This window comes from Myotis davidii, unplaced genomic scaffold (assembly GCF_000327345.1).
Source record: "Myotis davidii unplaced genomic scaffold, ASM32734v1 scaffold54, whole genome shotgun sequence".
Classification (NCBI taxonomy): domain Eukaryota; kingdom Metazoa; phylum Chordata; class Mammalia; order Chiroptera; family Vespertilionidae; genus Myotis; species Myotis davidii.
In genome coordinates, this window is record NW_006287915.1 from 633,027 (window position 1) to 654,823 (window position 21,797).

General features: G+C 34.1%; 1 protein-coding gene across 1 annotated transcript in view; it reads left to right on the forward strand.

Moving 5' to 3' along the window:
• Window positions 1-21,797, forward strand: part of OSBPL8 (oxysterol binding protein like 8) — a 125,061-nt gene that overhangs the window by 35,765 nt on the left and 67,499 nt on the right. The window contains exon 5 of the mRNA XM_015561325.1: window positions 9,109-9,246. Coding sequence (XP_015416811.1) covers window positions 9,109-9,246 — 138 coding nt within the window. The remainder of the gene's footprint in view (window positions 1-9,108; window positions 9,247-21,797) is intronic.

Sequence of the window (21,797 nt, forward strand, 5' to 3'; positions counted from 1 at the left end):
AGCCATTGGCTATGATTGTGCTGGGAGGGCCCTGCCCTCCAGCTGGGACTTGCACATGGCAGTGAGAGGACCCTGTCCTTTCATTAGTCTGAGGCTTGAACCTGGCCATAACACCGTAACCGTGCCCCATAGTATTATTTTTTTAAAAAAGAGAGCTGATTTAAGGTAATACGCTAAAATTCCTTTTTTAACTGCAGTAATTTATAGTATTTTAAATATATTGTTTATTATACAATCAGCATTATTAGAATAGTAGAAATTTTGAAAGTAAAGTACACAAATACCAAAACATTTTTGTTTTCTTATTCAGCTTTATTTGTGATGCATGACAGATATTTTCTTTCTTGTGTGTGTGTGTGTGTTTTGTTGTTGTTGACAGTATTACAGATGTCTCCCATTCTCCCTTTTTGCCTTCCTCCATCCAACCGCGCCCCACCCCAGGCCTTCCCCATACTATTGGCTGTGTCCATAACTTATGCATATGTGCATATATGTTCTTTGGTTAATCTCTTCCTGTCCCCTGAGATCTGTTATTCTGTTCCAAGCATCCATACCTCTGGACCTATTTTGTTCATTAGTTTATTTTGTTCATTATAGTCCACATGTGAGACAATTTGTCTTTCTCTAACTGACTTATTTCGCTTAGCATAATACTTTCCCAGTCCCTCCATGCAATCTTAAAGGGTAAGAGCTCCTTTTTCACAGCTGTATGGTATTCCATGGTGTAAATGTACCACAATTTTTTTATTCACTCATCTACTGATGGGCACTTGGGCACTTAACTGTTGTAAATAAACGCTATGAACACAGGGGTACATACATTCTTTCTAATTGGTGTTTGGGGATTCTTTAGGGATATATACCTAGAAGTGGGATTACTGGGTAAAATGGCAGATCCATTTTGAATATTTTTAGGAAACTCCATACCGTTTTCCATAATGGCTGCACCAAGTCTGCATTCCCATCAGCAGTCTACTATAGGGTTCTCTTTTCTTCACATCCTCACCAGCACTTGCTATTCATTGATTTATTAATAGTAGCCATTCTGGCAGGTGTGAGGTGATACCTCATTGTAGTTTTAATTTGCATCTCTTTGATGATGAGCGAATTTGAACATTTTTTCATGCTTATTGGCCATCGGTATGTTCTCTTTGGAGAAGTTCTGTTCAGGTCCTTTGCCAATTTTTTAGATTGGATTGTTTAGATTAGATTGAGTTGTATGAGCTCTTTGTATATTTTGGAAATTAATCCCTTATCTGATGTATCATTGGCACATTTATTTTACCAAAGTATGTTCCCTTTTCATTTTGTTAATGGTTTCTTTTGCTGTGCAGAAGCTTTTTATTTTTATGTAGTCCCATTTGTATATATTTTCCTTTGTTTCCCTTGCCTTTGGCAATGTATCGGTGAAAATATTGCTAGGTGAGATGTCTGAGATTTTACTGCCTGTTTTCTTCTAGGATTTTTACGGTTTCCCATCTTACATTTAAGTCTTTTATCTCTTTTGAGTTTATTTTTGTAAATGGTATAAGTTGGTGGTCTAGTTTCATTTTTTTTTTTTTGCATGTACCTGTCCAACTTTCCTAACACCATTTATAGAAGAAACTATCTTAACCTGGCAGATATTTTCAATGGATTTTTCAGGTAGTCTAATTAACTTATACATTCAAATGTTGGCTCAGATGAACTGATTAACATAGCTGAACTTTATAAATAGAATTTAATTTTTAGTATCAATTGAAATGATTCTAATTTGGGGACTGGGTTTTATAAGTGGAGGTCTTTAATTTACTTGGAATATAAGAAATTTATTGTATATTTTATGCCTATAGAAATAAAAATATACAGCATATATTAGGGATCGTTTATATTGTGCTCTATCAACTATTAGAAGGGGACTGTATAATTATTTCATGGAGACCATATGTTTTTTAAAGTGGAAAGTAGTTTCATATAGTACTTCATTAGGATCTGTACTATTGAATGAAAAAGCTATAATTTTATATCTACCAACATATTTAATATATTTAAGTATTTGGGAAAAGGTATATCATCTGTAAGGGGAGATTTAGAATTTATGTAGAGATCATTTGTGACTTTAAAATGTTTACTTAACTTCAGCTTATCTTAGCTTTCACTTATATTAAGGGCAAATACCAGACTTGGAAGCTTATACAGTTCTTTAGATTTTATATTGATGAGTTGAATTCAGAAAGTAAAGAATGATAGTTACAGAGTCATATTCTCCTTAGAAGTTGCAGTTGGTATGTTAATATGTTACTGCTAATTATTCCATTGTGATTAATTTTACTGTAGTTAAGATAGTAAAACAATATGAATAGCAAAGTAGGTTACTTCCACTACAAAATACAACCATGAGAGGGCACTGTAATGCTATCATTAGTAGGTGAAGTAATTGATTGTAATGTTAGACATTACACTGAAATCATGCAGTCATTGTCAAATATTTATTCAGTCATTTAGCATGGATTTATTGTCACTTTTATTCCAAGGGATACAAATAAAAACAAAGTCACTACCCTTTTTAAGCTTATACTTAACTAGTCTACAATTGTGCAAATGATGTAAACTATCAAGATGACTTTTATAATGTGAAAATTCCTTTTTCTGTGTATAATGTTAATGTTTGTGAATGGGGTAAGAGAAAAAATAGGAAAATGCACTTTCTGTACATTGCTATTTCTACAGCCTTCCCACTTCAAGGTTATCAAAATCATAAGCAGTAATACCTCAATCAGTAAGAAGTTAGGGGTGAATGGAACTAAATATTCACTTCTTAGACTATTGCCTTTTTTATATGGTCAAGTTATTCAAGACATAGATACTTATGTCTTACTGACGAACACTAAAGCATACTTTAATTCTATTAGTTGTTCTCCTCATAATGTATTTTACATTAGCCTTATTGTACTGCCTGATACTACAAAAAATGTAGCATATGTAAATTATAAAGCACGATTATACAGTTAAGACACTTTGAATTTACCATTAAGAACATGAATCTTAAAAATATTTCATGTCCATTTGTGTGCTTCTTCTCTTCTTTTCCTGTGCCAGAGGTGATGACCATTTTGTATTTTATCATTCTTTACTTTTTAAAAATAGACTTTTATGTTATTTTTAATTATGTATGTATCACTAAGGTTTACTTGGTTTTTAATTTTATGAGAATGGTAGCATGATAACATGTCATCTTTTAGGACTTGTTTTTTAACATTTTATTTCCAAGATTCAGCCATGCTATTGGGTATAGCTAAGATCACTCCTTTTTCAGTGCTACATACTATTTCATTATAGGCATATGCCAAAATATATAAATCCATTTTATTTTCAGTTGATGAGTATTTAAGTTGTTTTGATTTTTGTTACTATGAACAATGTTGCTGTCAACATTCTTATTTTTGTCTTTTGCTACACATGTTTAAGAGTATTTCTAGTTATAAAGCTAAGAGTGGAATTGTTGGACTCATAGGGTATGCTGAAATCACTTTATTAAGACAGATCTAAGCAGTTTTCCAAAGTGCTTATTTTGGTTTATACCCCACCATCAGTGCTTAAAATGTCTGATTGATCTCACCCGTATCTATTTGTTATTATCAGACTGATTAATTTTTGTCAGTTTTACTGAGTGTAAAATATTAATTTCATTGTGATCTTGATTTGTGTTTTTCTGATTACTAAAGAAGGTGAGCATCTTTTTTATATATTTATTGACCATTTGCATTTTTCTTCCATGAAATCACCATTCGAGTTTCCCTCCCATTTTTCTTTTTTTGTATTAAAATATTTTTATTGAGGCATAATTGACATGCAACATTATATTGGTTTCAGGTATACTGCATAATGATTCAGTATTCGTATATATTTCAAAATGATCATAATAAGTTTAGTTAACATCTATCACCATCCATATAGATTTTTTTCTTGTGATGAGAATTTTTAAGATTTGCTCTCTTAGCACCTTTCAAATATGCTATGCAGTATTGTTAATTATAGTCTCCAGGCTGTATTTTACATCCACTTGACTTTTTTATCTTATAATTAGAAGTTTGAACCTTTGACCCCCTTCACCCATATTGCAACCCCTCTCAACCTCTTCACCTCTGGCAACCACCAGTCTCTTCTCTGTATCTATAAGCTAAGTTTTTTTGTTGTTTGTCCTTTTTGATTCTACATACCTTATTTGTCTTTCTCTGTATGACTTATTTCACTTCGCATAATGCTCTCAAGGTCCATCCATGTTGTCCCAAATATAAAGATTTCATTCTTTTTAATGCTGAATAATATTCCATTGTTTATAGGAAGCACATTTTCTTTATCCATTTACCCATTGATAGACACTTCCCTTGGCTATTGTAAATAATGCTGCAGTGAAAATGGGGTAGCATATTTCTTTTCAACTTAGTGTTCTCATTTTCTTAGGTAAATACACAGAAATGGAATTGCTGAAACATATGTTAGTTCTATTTTTAATTTTTTTAGGAACCTCCATACTGTTTTCCATAGTGGTTGTACCAATTTATATTCCCACCATCAGTGCAAAGGATTTTCTTTTCTCCACATCCTTGCCAACACTTTTTATTTTTTGATTTTAAAAATAATAATCATTCTAAGGAGGTGTAGGATGATGTCTTATGTAGTTACGACTTGCATTTATGTGATGATTAATGAAGTTGAGCACTTTTTCATGTGCCTGTTGAACATCTGTGTATTTATTGGGGAAAATGTGTATTTAAATACTCTGTCCATTTTTATTAGGATTTTATTTCTTTTTTGCTATTGAGTTGTATTAGTTCTTTATATATTTTGGATATTATATCCACTTATCAGATATTTGATTTGCAAATATTTTCTCACGTTTAGTTAAGTTATCTTCTCATTTTGTTGACGGTTCCTTTGCTGTGCGGAAGCTTTTTAGTTTGATGTAGTCCCATTTATTTACTTTTGCTATTGTCAGATCCAAAAATCATCACCAAGTAAAGGAGCTTATTGTGTATGTTTTCTTCTAGGAGTGTTATGGTTTCAGTCTTCCATTCAAGTCTTTAATTCATTTTGAATTAATTTTTGTGTAAGGTGTCAGCAGTCTAGTTTCATTCTTTTGTATGTGACTATCTACTTTTCCCAGGACTACTTATTGAAGAAGCTGTCCTTTACCTCATTGTATATTCTTGGCTTCTTTGTCATAAATTAGTTGCCCATGTAGGTGTGGGTTTATTTCTGGGCTCTCTGTCCTGTTCCACTGATCGTATGACTTCTTTTATAGCTAATACCATATTGTTTAGATTACTATAGCTTTGTAATATAGTTTGAAATCTGGGAGCTTAATGCCTTCAGTCTTGTTCTTTCTCGAGGTTGCTTTGGCTCTGCAGGGTCTTCTGTGGTTCCATACACATTTTAGGATTATTTGTTCTATTTATGTGAAAATGCCATTAAAATTTTCATAGGGATTGCATTGAATCTGTAGATTGCTTTGGGTAGTATGGACATTTTAACAGTGTTAATTCTTCTATTCCATCAGCATGGAATATCTTTCAATATATTTATATCTTCAACTTCTTTCATCAGTGTCTTAACAGTTTTCAGTGTGCAGTAGTTCCTCCTTATCTACTGAGGATACATTCTAAGATTGCCGATGGATGACTGAATCCGCGGATAGTACCAAACCCATATGTATTATGCTTTTTTCTACACATACATACATACATACAACCTATGATAAAATGTAACTTATAAATTAGGCACAGTGAGACATTAACAACAATGCCTAATAATAAAATAAAACACATAACAATATGTTTTAATGAAAGTTATGTGAATGTGGTCTCTTAAAATATCTTATTATATTGTACAGACAACATGAATATGCTGGAAAAAGGCATGATTCACATCCCAGATGGGATGGAGTGGGATGGCATGTGATTTCATCGTGCTACTCAGAATGACACACAATTGTTTATTTCTGGAGTTCTCCAATTAATATTTTCAGACTGCAGTTGACCGTGGGTAACAAACTGTGGAAAGCAAAACTATGGATAAGGGGAGACTACTGTACAGGTCTTTCACTTCCTTGGTTAAATTTACTTCTTGGTATTTTATACTTTTTGATGCATATGTCCCCATTTTTATATTGCAGTGTTGGTCTTTTTCATATTTACTTATGAGTAGTGGTTTGTTTGTTTTTTTAAAAAGAAAGCATTCTGGATACTAATTATATGTGTTACAGATATCTTTTGTTAATTATATTATGTTGCAGATATCTTCTACTGTTTTCTGTTTTTAATTTTGTTTTCTTTTGATTAAATTAAGTCTTACCTTTTTTTTTGTTTAGTGTGGTGGAAATTAGCAATTCTTTTATGGTTAATGCTTTGTGTCTTTTTTTTTTTTTAGGAATCATTCTTTAGCCCATGTTTATAAATATACTCTCTTATATTTTCTTACAAAAGTTTTCAAGTTTTGCTTTTTACATGTATATCTTTAATTTTCATAAAATTATTCTTTATGTGTGGTTTGAGGGTAGGGACCTATTTTTCCAATTTGGAAAACCAATTTTCCCAGTATCAGTAATTAAATAGTCTTTTCATTCCCTACCTTTATTGTATATCTGGACTCCACAACCATGGGTTTGTTTCAGCGAGCTCTCTGTTAGATTCCTTAGGTCAATTTGTCTTTCTACATCAGCAACATACATTTTTTAATCAATAATAATTTTTAGGAGTTAAATGGATCTTGGATTCAGCAATTGAAGGAGACATCATATACTTTTTCATAATGAAGTTTCATAAAACTATAATAATTGATTCATTCAACAAAATTTTGTTGAACACCTTCAGTATGCCAGGACCATACCAGGACTCGGGAATTATGGGAAAATAAGACAAAATTTCTTTCTGTTATGGAACTTATAGATTAATGAAAGCATGTAATAAAAGCATAATAAAAATCATGTAAAGTGTTAGAGTATAACTGGTGGAATGGGCACTAGTGGGAAAAAAATAAAATAATTGATACATTATACTATATTAAAATGGGAACTTATTTATCAAAAGGCACCATGAAGGGCTTTTCTGAGGAGATGACGTTTGAACACAAATGATGAGAGGGGTTAATAGTGAAAAGATGTGGGGTAGGAGTATTTCAGGTAGAGAGAACAAGAAATATAAAAACCCAGAGATTGGGGCAAGATGGTGTGTTTTGAGGAATACCAAGAAGACCATTATGACTGGGACCCAATGAGTAAAGAGGAGAATGGTAGAGAATTAGGTTGGGAAGATAATGGGTGCCAGACATCCTTGAATCTTTAGGCCATGGAATTTATTATAGGTGTAATGAGCCATTGAGAAGACTTCTCTGCATGATGCAGATCTGATTTATGGTTTACAAAGATTGCTTGGGCTTCCATGTAGAGAATGAACTCTGCACAAGCAGGAATAAGCCCCTAAGTCTGATCTCGAGGTAGAAATCTGATGCTGTGATCCAGTGGGAAGGTAATAGTGTCTTGGAACAGGGTGGTAGTTGTATAAGTGGGGGGAAATAGAAGGACTCCAGATAAATTTTGAAGGTAAAATATAAAGCTCTCAGAGATAAATGGGATGTGAAGTGTGAAAGAGGAACATTGAATAATACATCTAAGGTTTTTGGCCTGAGAACAGGTGGAAGGGAATAATGATTCCACTAACTGAATTAGAGAGAGGCAGGTTTGGAAGATAAGCAGAATCAAGAACTACATTCTGGATAAATTTGAGTTGTCTATTAAAGGATAGAGGCAATTAGCCCAGCTGGCATGGCTCAGTGGTTGAGCATCGACCTATGAACCAGGAAGTAACCTGTTCGATTCCCAGTCAGGGCAGATGCTTGGGGTGAGGCTCGATTCCCAGTGTGGGGCGTGCAGGAGGCAGCAATGATTCTCTCTCATTGTTGATATTTCTCCCTCCCCCCCCGAAATAATAAAAATTTTTAAAAAATTAAAAGAATAGAGGCAGTTATAAGGCAGGCAATTGGGTATGTGAGTTTGTGTTCAGGAGAAGATATATAAATTTTGGAGTCATCAGTGAGTAGATTCTTTTTTTAATGGACTTGATGGGGAAATAATTTTTTTATGTCTTGGATGATAAATGGAAGTATTTTTGAAATTTAAGGAGCTAAAATATAATTTTGAAAACAGCACAGTAGAAAACATGATAAAGCAATTTGATTAAACGGTATGATTGAAATGCAAACATGAAGCTCTGGTTAAGTTAAAAATTTAGAGTGAAGACAGAATCATTCTCGCTCAAAATAAAACTAAAGCCTTTGTAGACTGAAAGCACAAAAACATAAAATAAAAGGATGTGGAAATCCTAGGACACTGTGGTGTTGCTCACAATTATTTGCCCTATTCTTTCATTGAGTATTTTTCTTTTTTCTGTTCTCTCTGGAACTGGGCATTGCTTTCCTCTATTTGTAGCTTGGCCAAGTGGGAGAATAGCAGCCTGAAACACTATTTAAACTGGTTATTGGGGCAGCAAGCTTTTAAGAGCCAGACGTTGGAACCAAATCCTGAGTTAGAATCTTACCTCTATTACTTAGTCTTAGACGAGGCAATTTCTGAACCTCAAGTTACCCATTTCTAGAACAGGAATTATACCTACTACCTGTGAAAATTAGAAATTAGAGTAGAAATTCTAATGAATGTACAACATTATTTTATACTACTATTAATTTGTATTTTTTCTGATCACTAATGAGGTTGAGTATCTTTTCATATGTTTATTGACCATTTGTATTTCTTCTGTGAAATGGCTTTTGCTTATAAAGAGTTAATATTAATAGCACAGTAAATCTTGCAGTACATTTTCTTATCAATTGAATATGTTTTCAGTTTTATAATCTCCATAATTTGTATACTTTTACTCATACATACCTATCAATTTTGGGGGAATTGAAAGCAAAGTAAAAGAAAAACAATTATGCAAATTTATTAAAGTATTGAGTTGGTAAAATTAATAAACATTGAGGCAGGTTCAATCATAGTTCTGTTCCATGTTATTAACTAGCCATTGTGTAAGTCTAGCGCTGAAGTTCTAATACTTTTTCCCTTTTTTCCTTGAGCTGTTATAGCAAACAGTGAAGAATCTCAACTTCTGACACCAGGAAAGATGAGTCAGCGCCAAGGGAAAGAAGCTTATCCAACTCCAACCAAAGACTCGTGTCAGCCATCTTTTAGTCCTGCAAGCCTTCATAGTCAGGGTAAGAGTTGTGGTTTGAATGTGTTTTGTGTTGTTGTTTTTTAAGGGGAGAATGACATTTTGGATCTATCATAACTTTTATCTTTTGAACCCTTTAGCTTTATAGGGGTTTTTTGTTTGTTTTGGTCATACATACTATTCTTGAAATGAGTACATTTTCCTTTTGAGTCTTTTAATTTCTCTTATATTCTCTAGCATACTTTGTTAGTTATACCATTCTTCAAATTATTGATTCTCAAACTTCTTAGTCTCAGGACCCCTTTACACTGGTAAATTATTGAAGAAGCCAAAGAGCTTTTGTTTATGTGAGCTAACCTATTGACATTTACTATATTGTAAACTAAAACTAAGAATTTTTTAAATTGTTTATTATTCATTTAATATTATAATAGTAAACCCATTACATGTGACTATGAATAACACATTTTTTATGAAAATAACTATGTGAGAAGGGTGGTATTCTTTTCCCGCAGGTTTTCTCAACCTTGGCACTATTAACTTGGGCTGGATGATCTGTTGTCTTGTACATTGTAGGATGTTTCACAGCATCACTGGCCTCTACCCACTAGATGGCAGTAGCACTTTCTCCAGTTATGACAATCAGAAATATCTCCTGACATAGCCAAATGTCCCTTGAGGGACAAAAATCATTTTTGATTGAGAAGTATTATTTTATAGTTTCTGAAAATTCATTTCTAGCTTTAAAAAAGACACGTGAATTTTTATATCTGCTTCTGTAGTCAGTGTTGTGATGTGATGATTTAATTGAAATACTATATGATGACAATCTGGCCTCATACATATGAGTATTGACAGTAATACCTTTTATACATAATTGTAGATATTCTTCTTTGATATTGCACCAAAACTGACAAGTGGTAGTTTCTTAAATGTTCATTGCAATCTGGAATCTGAAACCATATCAGTAAGCTTTTTATACTCTGTTGACTTAAAATACACTGATCTATCTTCAACTTTGAATGGCTATTTACTCATACATGATTTTGAAACATTATGCATTAGTCATTGGAAAATAGTTGCTCACTGAATTATGCAGATCTACCAAGTGTTGACACATTTTAAAATATAAAGAAGCGCTTTAAACATATATCTCCTTTTTCACATGGAATATTAAAACCACCTGTACTCAGGGTTTATGATTAATAATTTTTACTGCTTTATCAAGGACATTTGTAAGTGAAACTGGCCAATTATTACAAGTTCATGGCAGTGAAGAAAGCAGTGACTACTACTATAGTTTGGTGCCTCTGCCTTGATCTGTGCTGAAGTGCTGGCAGTTTTACCCAACACTGCTTTTGTACCTTAAGTAGAAGTGTCAATGCAATGAAAAAGTATTATGAAATAGTTTTGACTTTCTATACCCTCTAAAAGAGTTTTGGGGATTCCCAGGGATCATATATTTCACTTCCTAAATCTTAATAAGTTTTATGTATTGGATTCTACTCCTTAGCTAGTTTATTTAGTCAAATGCTTTGAACTCTCCTGAGGTTACTACTGATAGCTGTGGTGGAAAGACTACTGCTTTTAAAACCAAGAACTTAAATTTGGTGTTAGAAATCTAATATATGTATTCAAGTTATCAAGTATTTTAAAAACTTAAATTTAGAGTTTTATACTGTCTGTATAACTTGTCAGGTTTTGGTGTTGTTACTTAATAAAATAGGCTTTAGTTCTTTTTAAATGAGTATTAACTGGTAAATAGTAAGTTACATAATCATTTTTCTACTTTATTTCAGTAGAAAATGTTTTTCTAGTCAAGTGTTAGATGGAACATACTATGTTAACCTTTATTGCTTGTTGTTGGATATATTTTTTGGAAAGTTTGAATTTTTGTTGCCCAGATGTCTTTTTGAAGCCTGAAAGTGCATATATGGTACACTGGTATACATAAGTTTCATTAAGAAATGATATAGTTTACCTGGTTTTTCCATTCTATGCATCACAATTTTGACTGTTTTAGGTATGGTTTATCTGATTCATGTATCTGTGCACTAGAACATTTTGAGAACTTCTTTAACTTGAAACTTAATGAAGCAACAGAAGGGTTACTAATAATTTCCCTCATTTGAATCTATCAAGAACATTTCAGGCAAACGGAATTTGAGAGATTAGTACAATGAACACTAATATACCTATCATGTAGATTTAAGCAATTATTAACTTTTTGTTGTGTTTGTTTCATTTATTTAGAAGTGGGGCTGGAATATTTAAATTATAGACCTCATGATGTTGTGCCCCAGAATATTTAATGCATGTCTAAAAATTAAAACATTTTTATATTACCATAAAACCTTTTTACATCTAACAGAATTTATAATAATTTAATATAACCTAACACCTAGTTCATATTCAATTGCCTCAGATTGTCCCCAAGTCTTTCTACTGTAAGTTTGTTACAACCAGGATCCCAGTAAGTTCATACATTATATTTGGTTGTTATGTTATTACTAGAGGCCCGGTGCATGAAATTTGTGTACTCTGGGGGCCTGGGGGTGGGTCCCTCAGTCTGGCTTGCACCCTCTTGCTCACCAGCTGTGGGCCTGGCTTCTGGCTGAGTGGCGCTCCCCCTACGTTGAGTGTCTACCCTCTGGTTGTCAGTGCGTGTCATAACAACCAGTGGTTCCTCCTTTTGGTCGATTTGCATATTAGCCTTTTATTAAATAGGGTATCACCTTTAATCCTGAAGAGTCTCTTGTTTACTTTATGATCTGTTGTGCCTTTGACATCTTAAAGAAACTGGAATACTGTCTCTATAGAGCAGGGGTGGGCAAACTTTTTGACTTGAGGGCCACAATGGGTTCTTAAACTGGACCGGAGGGCCGGAACAAAAGCATGGATGGAGTGTTTGTGTGAACTAATATAAATTCAAAGTAAACATCATTACATAAAAGGGTACGGAGGGGAGAGCAAGGGAACCCTCCGCTCTTTCGGCTCCGCGGTAGTTTTATTCATTTCAAACGGGCGGATCCGGCCTGCGGGCTGTAGTTTGCCCACGGCTGCTATAGAGTGTTGGAGCTTTTGGATTTATTTGATTGCTTCCTTGATGTGTTGTTTTCACTTAAAGATGTAAGCACTGAATTGGTTATGACATTAGGAATTGAAAAAATTGTGATTTCTAATTCTGTCATTCTTTTTACATTTGTTACTGAAATTTTTCTGTGAAGAGAGATCTTAATCATCTTAAGGATGCGTGATAAGCATTGTTCTGATTCTCAACATTTTCTGTGATTTTTTTTTTCTAAAAGTGTTAGTAGTGTCAGTGCTTTGATCTCTCGTTTCATTTTTATTCTTACTATCACCATCTTAGATAAGGTCCTTATCTTTTCATACTTAGGTCCATAGCCTCCTATCTCCTGACCTTGCCCTCCAGTATACTAGGCTTATCTTCCTTAACAAAATAATCCAAACAAACAAAATTATTATTATGTGTTAAGATGCGATTATGATGTGATTGAGGTTCTTCTAGATCAGGGGTACTCAAACTACGGCCCGCGGGCCACATGCTGCCTGCCGGGTGTTTTTGCCGCCACTGCCTGTCCTGCTTGGCAGCCGACTCGTCCCGGGCCCGCAGTGTGCATGTGTGGAATGTCTGAGGGACAGTGAACTGGCCCCCCCTTTAAAAAGTTTGAGGACCTCTGTTCTAGATGTATATGGCCAGAAAATACATCGATTCTGTGAAGTAGGTCTCTGAGGGAAATAATATGAAAGAGAAATAAAAGTTGTCAATGAAAATACCACTTTTTATTATTCATGCTTGTAACTGAAAACTTCATTAGATGCCTACCTTTATGTCATTCTCTTTCTCAAAAAGTCAACAGCTGACTGTTGCCTAGAGCAATGGCTCCTAAGTCTGAGAGTCACCTGGGAACTTTACTTAGATACAGATTCTACTGCAACCTTTTAAAATCTCTAGGGTAAAGCTGTGTAATTATAAAGCTATCCAAGTGCATCTGATGTAACATTTGGACGAGCAAGGGGAAACCAGCAGTTGAGAGCATAAATTGCAGACTTCATAATATGGTAGTCAATTCTCTTAGTATATTCGACTTTACCCTTCCAGTTTCATTTTGTGTTCCCCTCATCATGAACCCAGATAGATGGTTTTCTCCTCTATTCCCCAGTGAGACTGTGCTTTTTTATTCTGGTCCTCCATTGTGGAATATCCTCCCCCTTCCCTTTGCTTAGCTAATACATCTCAAATCCCAGGGTGCTGGCAGTAAAAAAATGGCCTCCAAATAAGAATCAGATCTCCTGTGAAATCCTGTGTTGGACCTCAGAAAGGTTTAAGACAAGTCCTTTTAGACCTTTTCAGCTAGACAAAAGGGCTTCAAAGAGTCTTAAAGGCATACTTTTCTAGAATGTCTCAGCTAGTCAAAAAACCTTCTAAGGCTCTTCAGTCTGATGTCCCACAGCACCATGACACTCAGCCCAAAATAGAAAGTGGCCTACCTCAAATTTGTGGATGTGGCATCTGTCTAATGGAATTAATTTTAATAAAATTCATAGATAACTCACAAAGTTTTTATAAGAATGGTTCTAATGAAAGTACCACAGGATAGACAGAAAAGAATAGACACAGTTCAATTAAAAAGAGCCTTTGTGTGTTGGGGTATCCCAATCTTAATATGGCAGGAAGCAGGCCAATAAAGATACACTGTTATAAATATGGAGTATTTCTTATGAAATAGTCAGAATGACTCACAGGCTGGAGCTGAACCTCAGAGGCAGAGTCAAGATTCACAGAGGACTATTTTTCAGGGAGCAGAACTGTGCTCCAATCAAGTTGCTGATGACATGTGCTGAGCAGATTTCACAATTGCTATGGTACTGTTATGGGCCTTCTGTATAACTCTACATCCCATACATCTTTGAACTCAATTGCAAAAACCAAAGATAACATTGCAATTGTCTGTTGAACCTGATCTCAAGCCAACAAGATCCTGGCCTTACAGCCAGTGCTGTAAAAGATGACATTTTAGTGGGGGTATAGGGGTGAGGGAGGGCCTTGAATGTATTTTGCACGTGGAAGGAAGTCAACTGGGTGAACTGTGGTATGTTTCAACTGCAGCATTACCTTTTATCTCACATGCTCTTTTTCTATATGTCCTTGCAACTTGCCCACCAAGAAGTAGAGTCTATTCCTACTCCACCTCTACCCTTATTGAATTTAGGCTGGCCATGTACACCTTTTATGTGTTGGCTCCTGCTCTTGTAAAGCTTACAGTCTGGTAGCTTTCTGTGCTGGTAGCTGTTCTCCAACATGAACCTCACATGTAATATTGTTCCTGTGATTGCCAAAAGAGAGTCATACAAGAGAGTGAATGACCATACAGCAGGAAAATAATAACATTTATTTTGATGATAATTGTTGGACTCATACTAATAGCTACTATCTATTAAGCACTTACTGAGTTTGGCTGTCATGCCAGAAGTTTTATATGCAAAATTCTATTTAACTCTTAAAACCACCCCACAAGATATAGGAATAGTTACTATGTCTGCTTTATAAGTTTAAAAACTGAGGATTAGAGTTGTTAAAAATTTCTTCAAATTTACAAAACTAGTAAATAGCAGAGGTGGATTCAAACTCAGGATTGTCAAAGCTCATAGTCTTAAATACTCCACTATACTGGAGTGCATTACAGTGTCAGCTGTTTCTTTTTTGTTATACACATCATGGTTTTATTTATTTATTTATTTTAAATATATTTTTATTGATTTCAAGGAGGAAGGAAGAGGAAGAGAGAGTTAGAAACATCAATGATGAGAGAGAATCATTGATTGGCTGCCACCTGCATGCCCCCCGCTGGAGATCGAGCCCGCAACCCAGACATGTGCTCTTGACTGGAATTGAACCTGAGACCTTTCAATTCAGAGGCTGATGCTCTATCCACTGAGCCAAACCAGATAGGACCACATGATGGTTTTAGAAATTTATGTCTGCCAGTGCTTTAGAATTTCACAGATTTTCATTATTGCTCTTTTCTGGCTGAGTCTCTTTCAAGCTTATGATTTCATACCAATTTATAGTAGGTCATTAAAAACAGTTTTGTTTTTTGCAGTATGGTTTCCTTCCATCATTTTAGGATTTTCTTTCTTTCATTTCATTTTATTTTTTTTTTAGGAACTCCGGAGACTCTGACTATCCTTCCTAAAGCCCACACACATCATGATATTCTTTTATGTGTTATACATTTAAATTATGATGGTGAATCAGATTATTCCAAAAAATTGTGTTGTTCATTTTAACTTAAGTATGATTACAATCTCTTCAATAGGATGGTGTTTTATGGTGAGTTGGTTGAGCTTAATGTACTTCAGTTGTTTTTCAAGAAAGAAAGACATAACTTAATTAGGTTTGTTGTCTCCCTGTTCCCCTCTACTTTTGAATAAGGACAATGGCCGGGGTGCCTAGAGACTAAATTATAGCTCATCCCTCTGGATCACGTTTGAGATTGTTATCAAAGCTTGATGAGTAATATAATTTATCTTGTAGTTAGCCTTTCATTTTTGGTCATAAAAAGCTATTTTACATGTTGTTGTCTTTTAAATTATCTTTTAGTTATAGTACTTTCTGAGAGAATATGAAATGTTGCTTTGCCAAAACAAATTAATCCACTTCAAATTAATTTTTAAGTATTTAAAATTTTAAAGACTTGGAAACTAAAAATTTTACCTACCTAATCAGTTTTATAAAATTAGTTTTAACTACTTAATTAGTTTTATAAAATTAAAATTAATGCTTGGTTCATCTAGGCTTGAATTAAAATGTCTATATTTAGTCTGTGTTTCTTTTATCTTTTAGTAACTTCTCTTAAACCTGAGAAGTCCCTTCCCCTTGAATGCTCTGGCAGCATTGAACATGACATAATAGAAAACGTCAAAGTAAAGGAGGGTTTCTTTGACCGAGAGTTTACTAGTTGAAATGTACCAGATTTCCCAGGGCGACAGTTGTCGACATTGTTGGTATAATCTCAGGTGACTACCACTGAGTACCTTCATTAAAGTGGTTCATAGACAAAAGGAGACATAGGAGTCAGTTTCTTCCATGAATCGAAGCAGTTCTTCCTTCCTTGGTAAGGCATTTCTAGGATCAATTCTGAACATATATGAGACCATATGTGTATGGAACACATAACAAATGTGTTCTCGAATATGTGTGTTACATTTCACGAAAATTGTTTTACCGGAAAGAGAACTTGAATTTAATCTTCCCCCACCCCCACTACCTTTAATTTTTCTTTCCTGAATGATAGTTTATAGCCATAGATTGTTTTCTTTAAAATTAGAAGACTGAAGGGGCGGGAGGGTGGAGAAAAAAATAAATAAAATTAATATAAATTAGAGTTTATGTTAATTTTCTTCTGAGTTTTTCAACTCTCAAAATATGTTAGATTTCTGAAGTTATTTCTTAAGACATGGTTGTTTTCTGTTTCAAAATTCCTTAAATTTGGGTAGTTGCTTCATAGAGCTATGAAAGTACCTATTAAGTAATAAAAGGGAATATATATTTGGCAAGTTAAGAAAATTAAAATATTTTTCTAAGTTTCTCTTCTGAACTATTGTAGTATCTATGTTCTTCAGTTTTTCTAATGCTCCTATAGGGGAAACTGAAATACTTTGAAAGCATTTATTGAAAAGTGAGAGAGAATAATTTAGCTTTGTTTTAAGCATCTTTATAAAGATGGGAGGAGTCTGTCTTATTATTGCCAGGCCTTATTAATTACTTTTTTAACAAAGTAGTAAGATGAACATTAAGAACACTACAGGATCCCATAAATGTCATTATACATATGTGTGTGTGTGTGTGTGTGTGTGTGTGTATAATTATGTTTTCATTTTACTTAAGACAACATTAAAGGATTATCAAATCTTACACGTACTAGTTTCTTAGCTCTTTTCTATTGTGATTTCCTCCCATTTGTTTCTGAGGTCTAAGAGGTTGATAACACTTTAGCAAGAGTGGTAAAATAATTTTACCTATACAGTTAACTGCTACAATTTTCCTGTTTTTATTTGAGGTGTGTAGAGACAAGTTTTCTACACTTTTGATAAATATGTAGCAAGATAATGTCAATTTAATTTACCAAGTAACATTTGCATATTTTCTGAGAGAAGAAAAAAACAGTACTCACACCTGGGAGTACTTTGGTTCCATTTCCTTTGGTTGTTGTAATTTTCAACATATATAAATTTTACTTAAGGATGAAACAGTGAAAGTTTAGCAAACTCATCTCTTTCTAGGTGAAGGAAGGATGTTTGTGACAGATGGACAAATACCCCCTTGGGGATACTTTTCTAAGTTTCTCTTCTGAAAAGTGAGAATAATTTAGCTTTGTTTTAAGCATATTTACACAGATTAGAGGAGTCTGTCTCATCTTTGATTTTCCAAGAGTCTCCTTTATAGAGCTGACCCTTATTTAGCCTCCTTTTAACATAGTTATATACTAGAAAACAAGAACAAACCCAAAATGATATTCTCAGCTCAGGCCTTCACGAGTTAAATTTGTAATTAGAAAATTTAGGAAAAAGAAGTAGGGTAACATAAGCAAACATGAAAACATCTAAGTGAACTTTCAGTTAAAAAACAACACACCTTCCTAGTAAGAACATTAAATGTTAGATACAATGTTTTACAATTTGATTTTTAAAATGTGGCTGAATTGTCAGTAGTGTAACAGAATTAATGGGTGGCGGGCAGAATTATTAGAGTAGAAATCCACATGAGCACTGGAGCCAGCATTTGTCCTGACTAGCACTTGCTAATATCTGAAGGTCAGAAGCTTGGGTTTTAACAAGAGATTGGAGGAAAGGCTCATTCATGATGGAAATTTGAATTGGAGATCACTTCATATGAAATTAAGAGTCCTGAGGGCAGCATTCTTAGTTTAAAAACAAAAATTGGACAACACGGCCACAGAGGAAACTGGTGGTGTATTTGCCTGTCTTGGTCTTGTCTCTAGGTAGAATGGAGGAGAGAGGGATTCTTCCTTCAGACATACTGATATAGGCTTGGGGCCAGAATACATACTATTTCTGTGGCAAAAACAAAAACAACTCCCAGTTTAGTTTAAAATGATCTTGGGTTATATTAGTATTCTTAGGTGTTCGGATGAGTCGACACAGATCCTTTTTAGAGAAAGAATATTTTAAACACAGGCCTCAAAGAATTACCTATCTATAATACTAAAAGGTTAATATGCTAATTAGACTAACGTCTTCCGGACGTCATTTCGGACATTCTTTCTGATGAAGTCGGGGCTGGAAGGAAGCCAGCCGGGGTCCCAGGTGCCTGTGGGTGGCCCGAGGGAAGCCAGCCAGGGTCCCTGGTTCCTGCTGGTGGCCGGAGGAGGGAAGCCCAGATCCCGGGTGCCAGAGGGAAGCTGGTGCCCACAGCTGGGGGAAGGAAGGCCTACTTTTGCACGAATTTTTGTGCATTGGGCCTCTAGTAAGCTCATAATTAAAAATCAATAAACAACAACGAGTTACCCATTAAAATATGCACTCATTAAAATGGCTAAAATTTAAAATGCTGACAACACCAAATGCTGGCAAGGTTGTGGAAAAATCAATAAACATGGGAAACAAGCCACCATCAGAGAGAATCTGCTTAAACTACCTACCACCCAGTCCAGAGTTTGTATCAATTGGAATAAGTTTCAAATTATGATTTAATGGGTTAAAGGCAATATAAAAGAGTTAATGCTAAGGACCTTTCAGAATTGATGAAAGACAGTCCTCTGATTAAGGAGGTCTAACAATTCCCAAGTAGGAAATGTAAAAAATAGTGGTTTAACACTTATATATGAGAAGAAAGAAGGCTGAAAAGTACTGAATTAACTAAGCATTTAACTTAGAAAAAGAATAGGATTAACCAAAAGAAGATAGAAGGAAGGAAATAATAAAGAAAACAGAATAGGCTTAGTTGAGAGTATCAGGAAAAACAAAGTTCTTAGAAAAGCCTCAAAAGAATGATCAAACCTTTGGCAAGATTAAGGAGGGAAAAGAGAAATAGACATCATTGGCAATAAAAAGGAGACAAGAAAAATACAAACAGCTATTTCAAAGGTAATATAAATAACTTAAAGCCAATACATTTGAAAGATTTTAACATCTCTGAAATTGGGTTGAATCTTTAATTGATAGTGTTTTACAATCTCTGTTGGCCATTGTTGAATACTTTATAGCCTCTGTGAATCTGGGATATGTGTTATGCATGTTAAAATTGCCATCAGTCTCCTTCTCTCCCCTCATATTTTATGTCATTTCTGAAAGTCAGGAACATAGCCAATAGTTGATGGCATCTTAGAATTGATGAAATGGAAAAAGAAATATTCCTTAAATGAGGCTTGTATAAGAAAAGCAGACAAGGACATTACAAGAGAGAAAAGTTATAAAACATTCTTGCTCATGAACCTAGATACAGCAATTCCAAATAAACTGTTAGCAAACTGAATCAAGCAAATAAAAAATAATTAATTACAACCACATTGGGGTTATTCCAGGTTGGATATTAGAAAATCTATGGTTGTCATTTAACACTTTAATAGACTAAAGAAGAAAACAGTGTTGTCATCCTACTAATAAAGAAAACAGATTTGAAAAGTTTAACATGATTGGGGGGAAAAAACTCAGCAAATTAGGAATAGAAGGGAACTTTCTTAACCTCGTAAAGTTAGAATTAAGAACAAGAAAAGGGTATACCATCTACACTTTATTTCAACAATACACTTGAAATGTAGCCAGTGAATAAGGTAAAAAAAAAAAAAGTAAAGGAAAAAACAATTTTTTATTTATCTGCAGCTAGTACAATTATTTAAACAGATTCACAGATGAATTCTGAAAATTATTAAGAAGTTTCTGGATATATGTTAACTGCAGCAGTAACAAATGGTTAGGAAAATGCAATTCAAAAAATACTGTTTAGAATAACAGGAAATAAGGTACATAGCAATAAGTCTAACAAGAGATGAGAAATACCTTTACATAGAAAAGTATAACATGTATTCTCAATAAGTGGAGAGACATACCGTGTTTCCAACTCAGAATCAATATCATTAGCATGTCACTTCTCAAGTTGATTTCATCTGTTCAATGTGTTTTGAGTCCATTTCTTAACGGGATTTTTTCATGGTATTTGATAAAGTCATCTTTTTTTAATTCTCTAGGGAGAGCAAAGGGCAAAAAAGAGTCAAGACATTCCTGAAGCAGCAGAACCAAGCAAGGGTCAGGTGACTTAGCCTTCCTCTGGTGTTCCAGTAAATAAGGCAGCAAGTATAGGGGCTGAAATAGACACAGAGATGAATGAAACACAAAGAGACTTAGAAACAAACCCAGCATACATGGAAGCCTCAATTTATGGCATATTACTCAAATCATTCAGGGAAAATTAGTTTATATATTTGAGAAAAAAATGAAAATAGCTTTCTCCCACTATTTACAAAATCAATTCCAGATTAAATGTGAAAGATAAAGCTTTTAAACTTTATAAACTATAGAAAAATATTTTTATATCCTTGAAGTAAGAAAGGGTGAACCACACACACAAACTGAAAAGAAGATTGACATTCTGCTTTGGTGAACTTAAGAACATCTGTTTATCAAAAGATACCATAAAAAATAGTGAAGAAACAGATGGTGATGCATGTAACTGACAAAGAATTAATATTTAGGAAAAGTAAGGTACTTCTATGGGTCAACCAAAAAGACCAAAACCCACTAGAAAAAAATGTCATGAATAGCTATTTACAGAAGAGGTAACTCAAATGGCGATTAAGTGTGAAAAGATGCTAAACATCACTAGGAAACTGGCAAAGGTAAATTAATACTATAATGAATTGCCATTTCACACCCACCAGATTGAAGTAATATTAAAGTTAGATAATTACAAGTGTCAGTGAGGATGTGAAACAACAGGAACTCTCATCTACTACTGGTGGAAGCATGAGTTGGTAGAATGATTTTGGAAAACACTTTTGACACTACATAGTAAAGTTGACAATGAGCACACCCTAACCCTAAGTTTTTATACTCCTTATTATATCCTAGACTTAGTGAAACTCTCACAAAATGTGTACCAGCAGAATTGTTTGTAAGAGGAAAAGATATGGAAAAATTCAAATGTCCCATCATCAGTGGAATGAATATATATTACGATATCTTTACATAGTAGTATGTAATACAGCAATGAAATGAATGATTTAAAGCTATCAGCATCAATATGGGAGAATATACAAAACAAATTAAAATTCATGCAGTATGCTGACATTTATGTAAAATGAATCAATACATATTGTGTGGGGATAGATACACGAATGAGTAAAAGATAATTTGGGATAATGGTTAACTCGGGTTAGATGGGAGGAGGATGCAACCAGACACACTTGGGAATCTTCCAAGGTGCTTGTAATGCTCTTTTTTATTTGTTGGTGGTCATTAGCTAGGTTTTCATTTTTATTAGTAATGTTTAAAATGTACATATGTTATATACATTCTTGTGAAAAAGATGAAAATGCATCTTTTTTTTTTTTT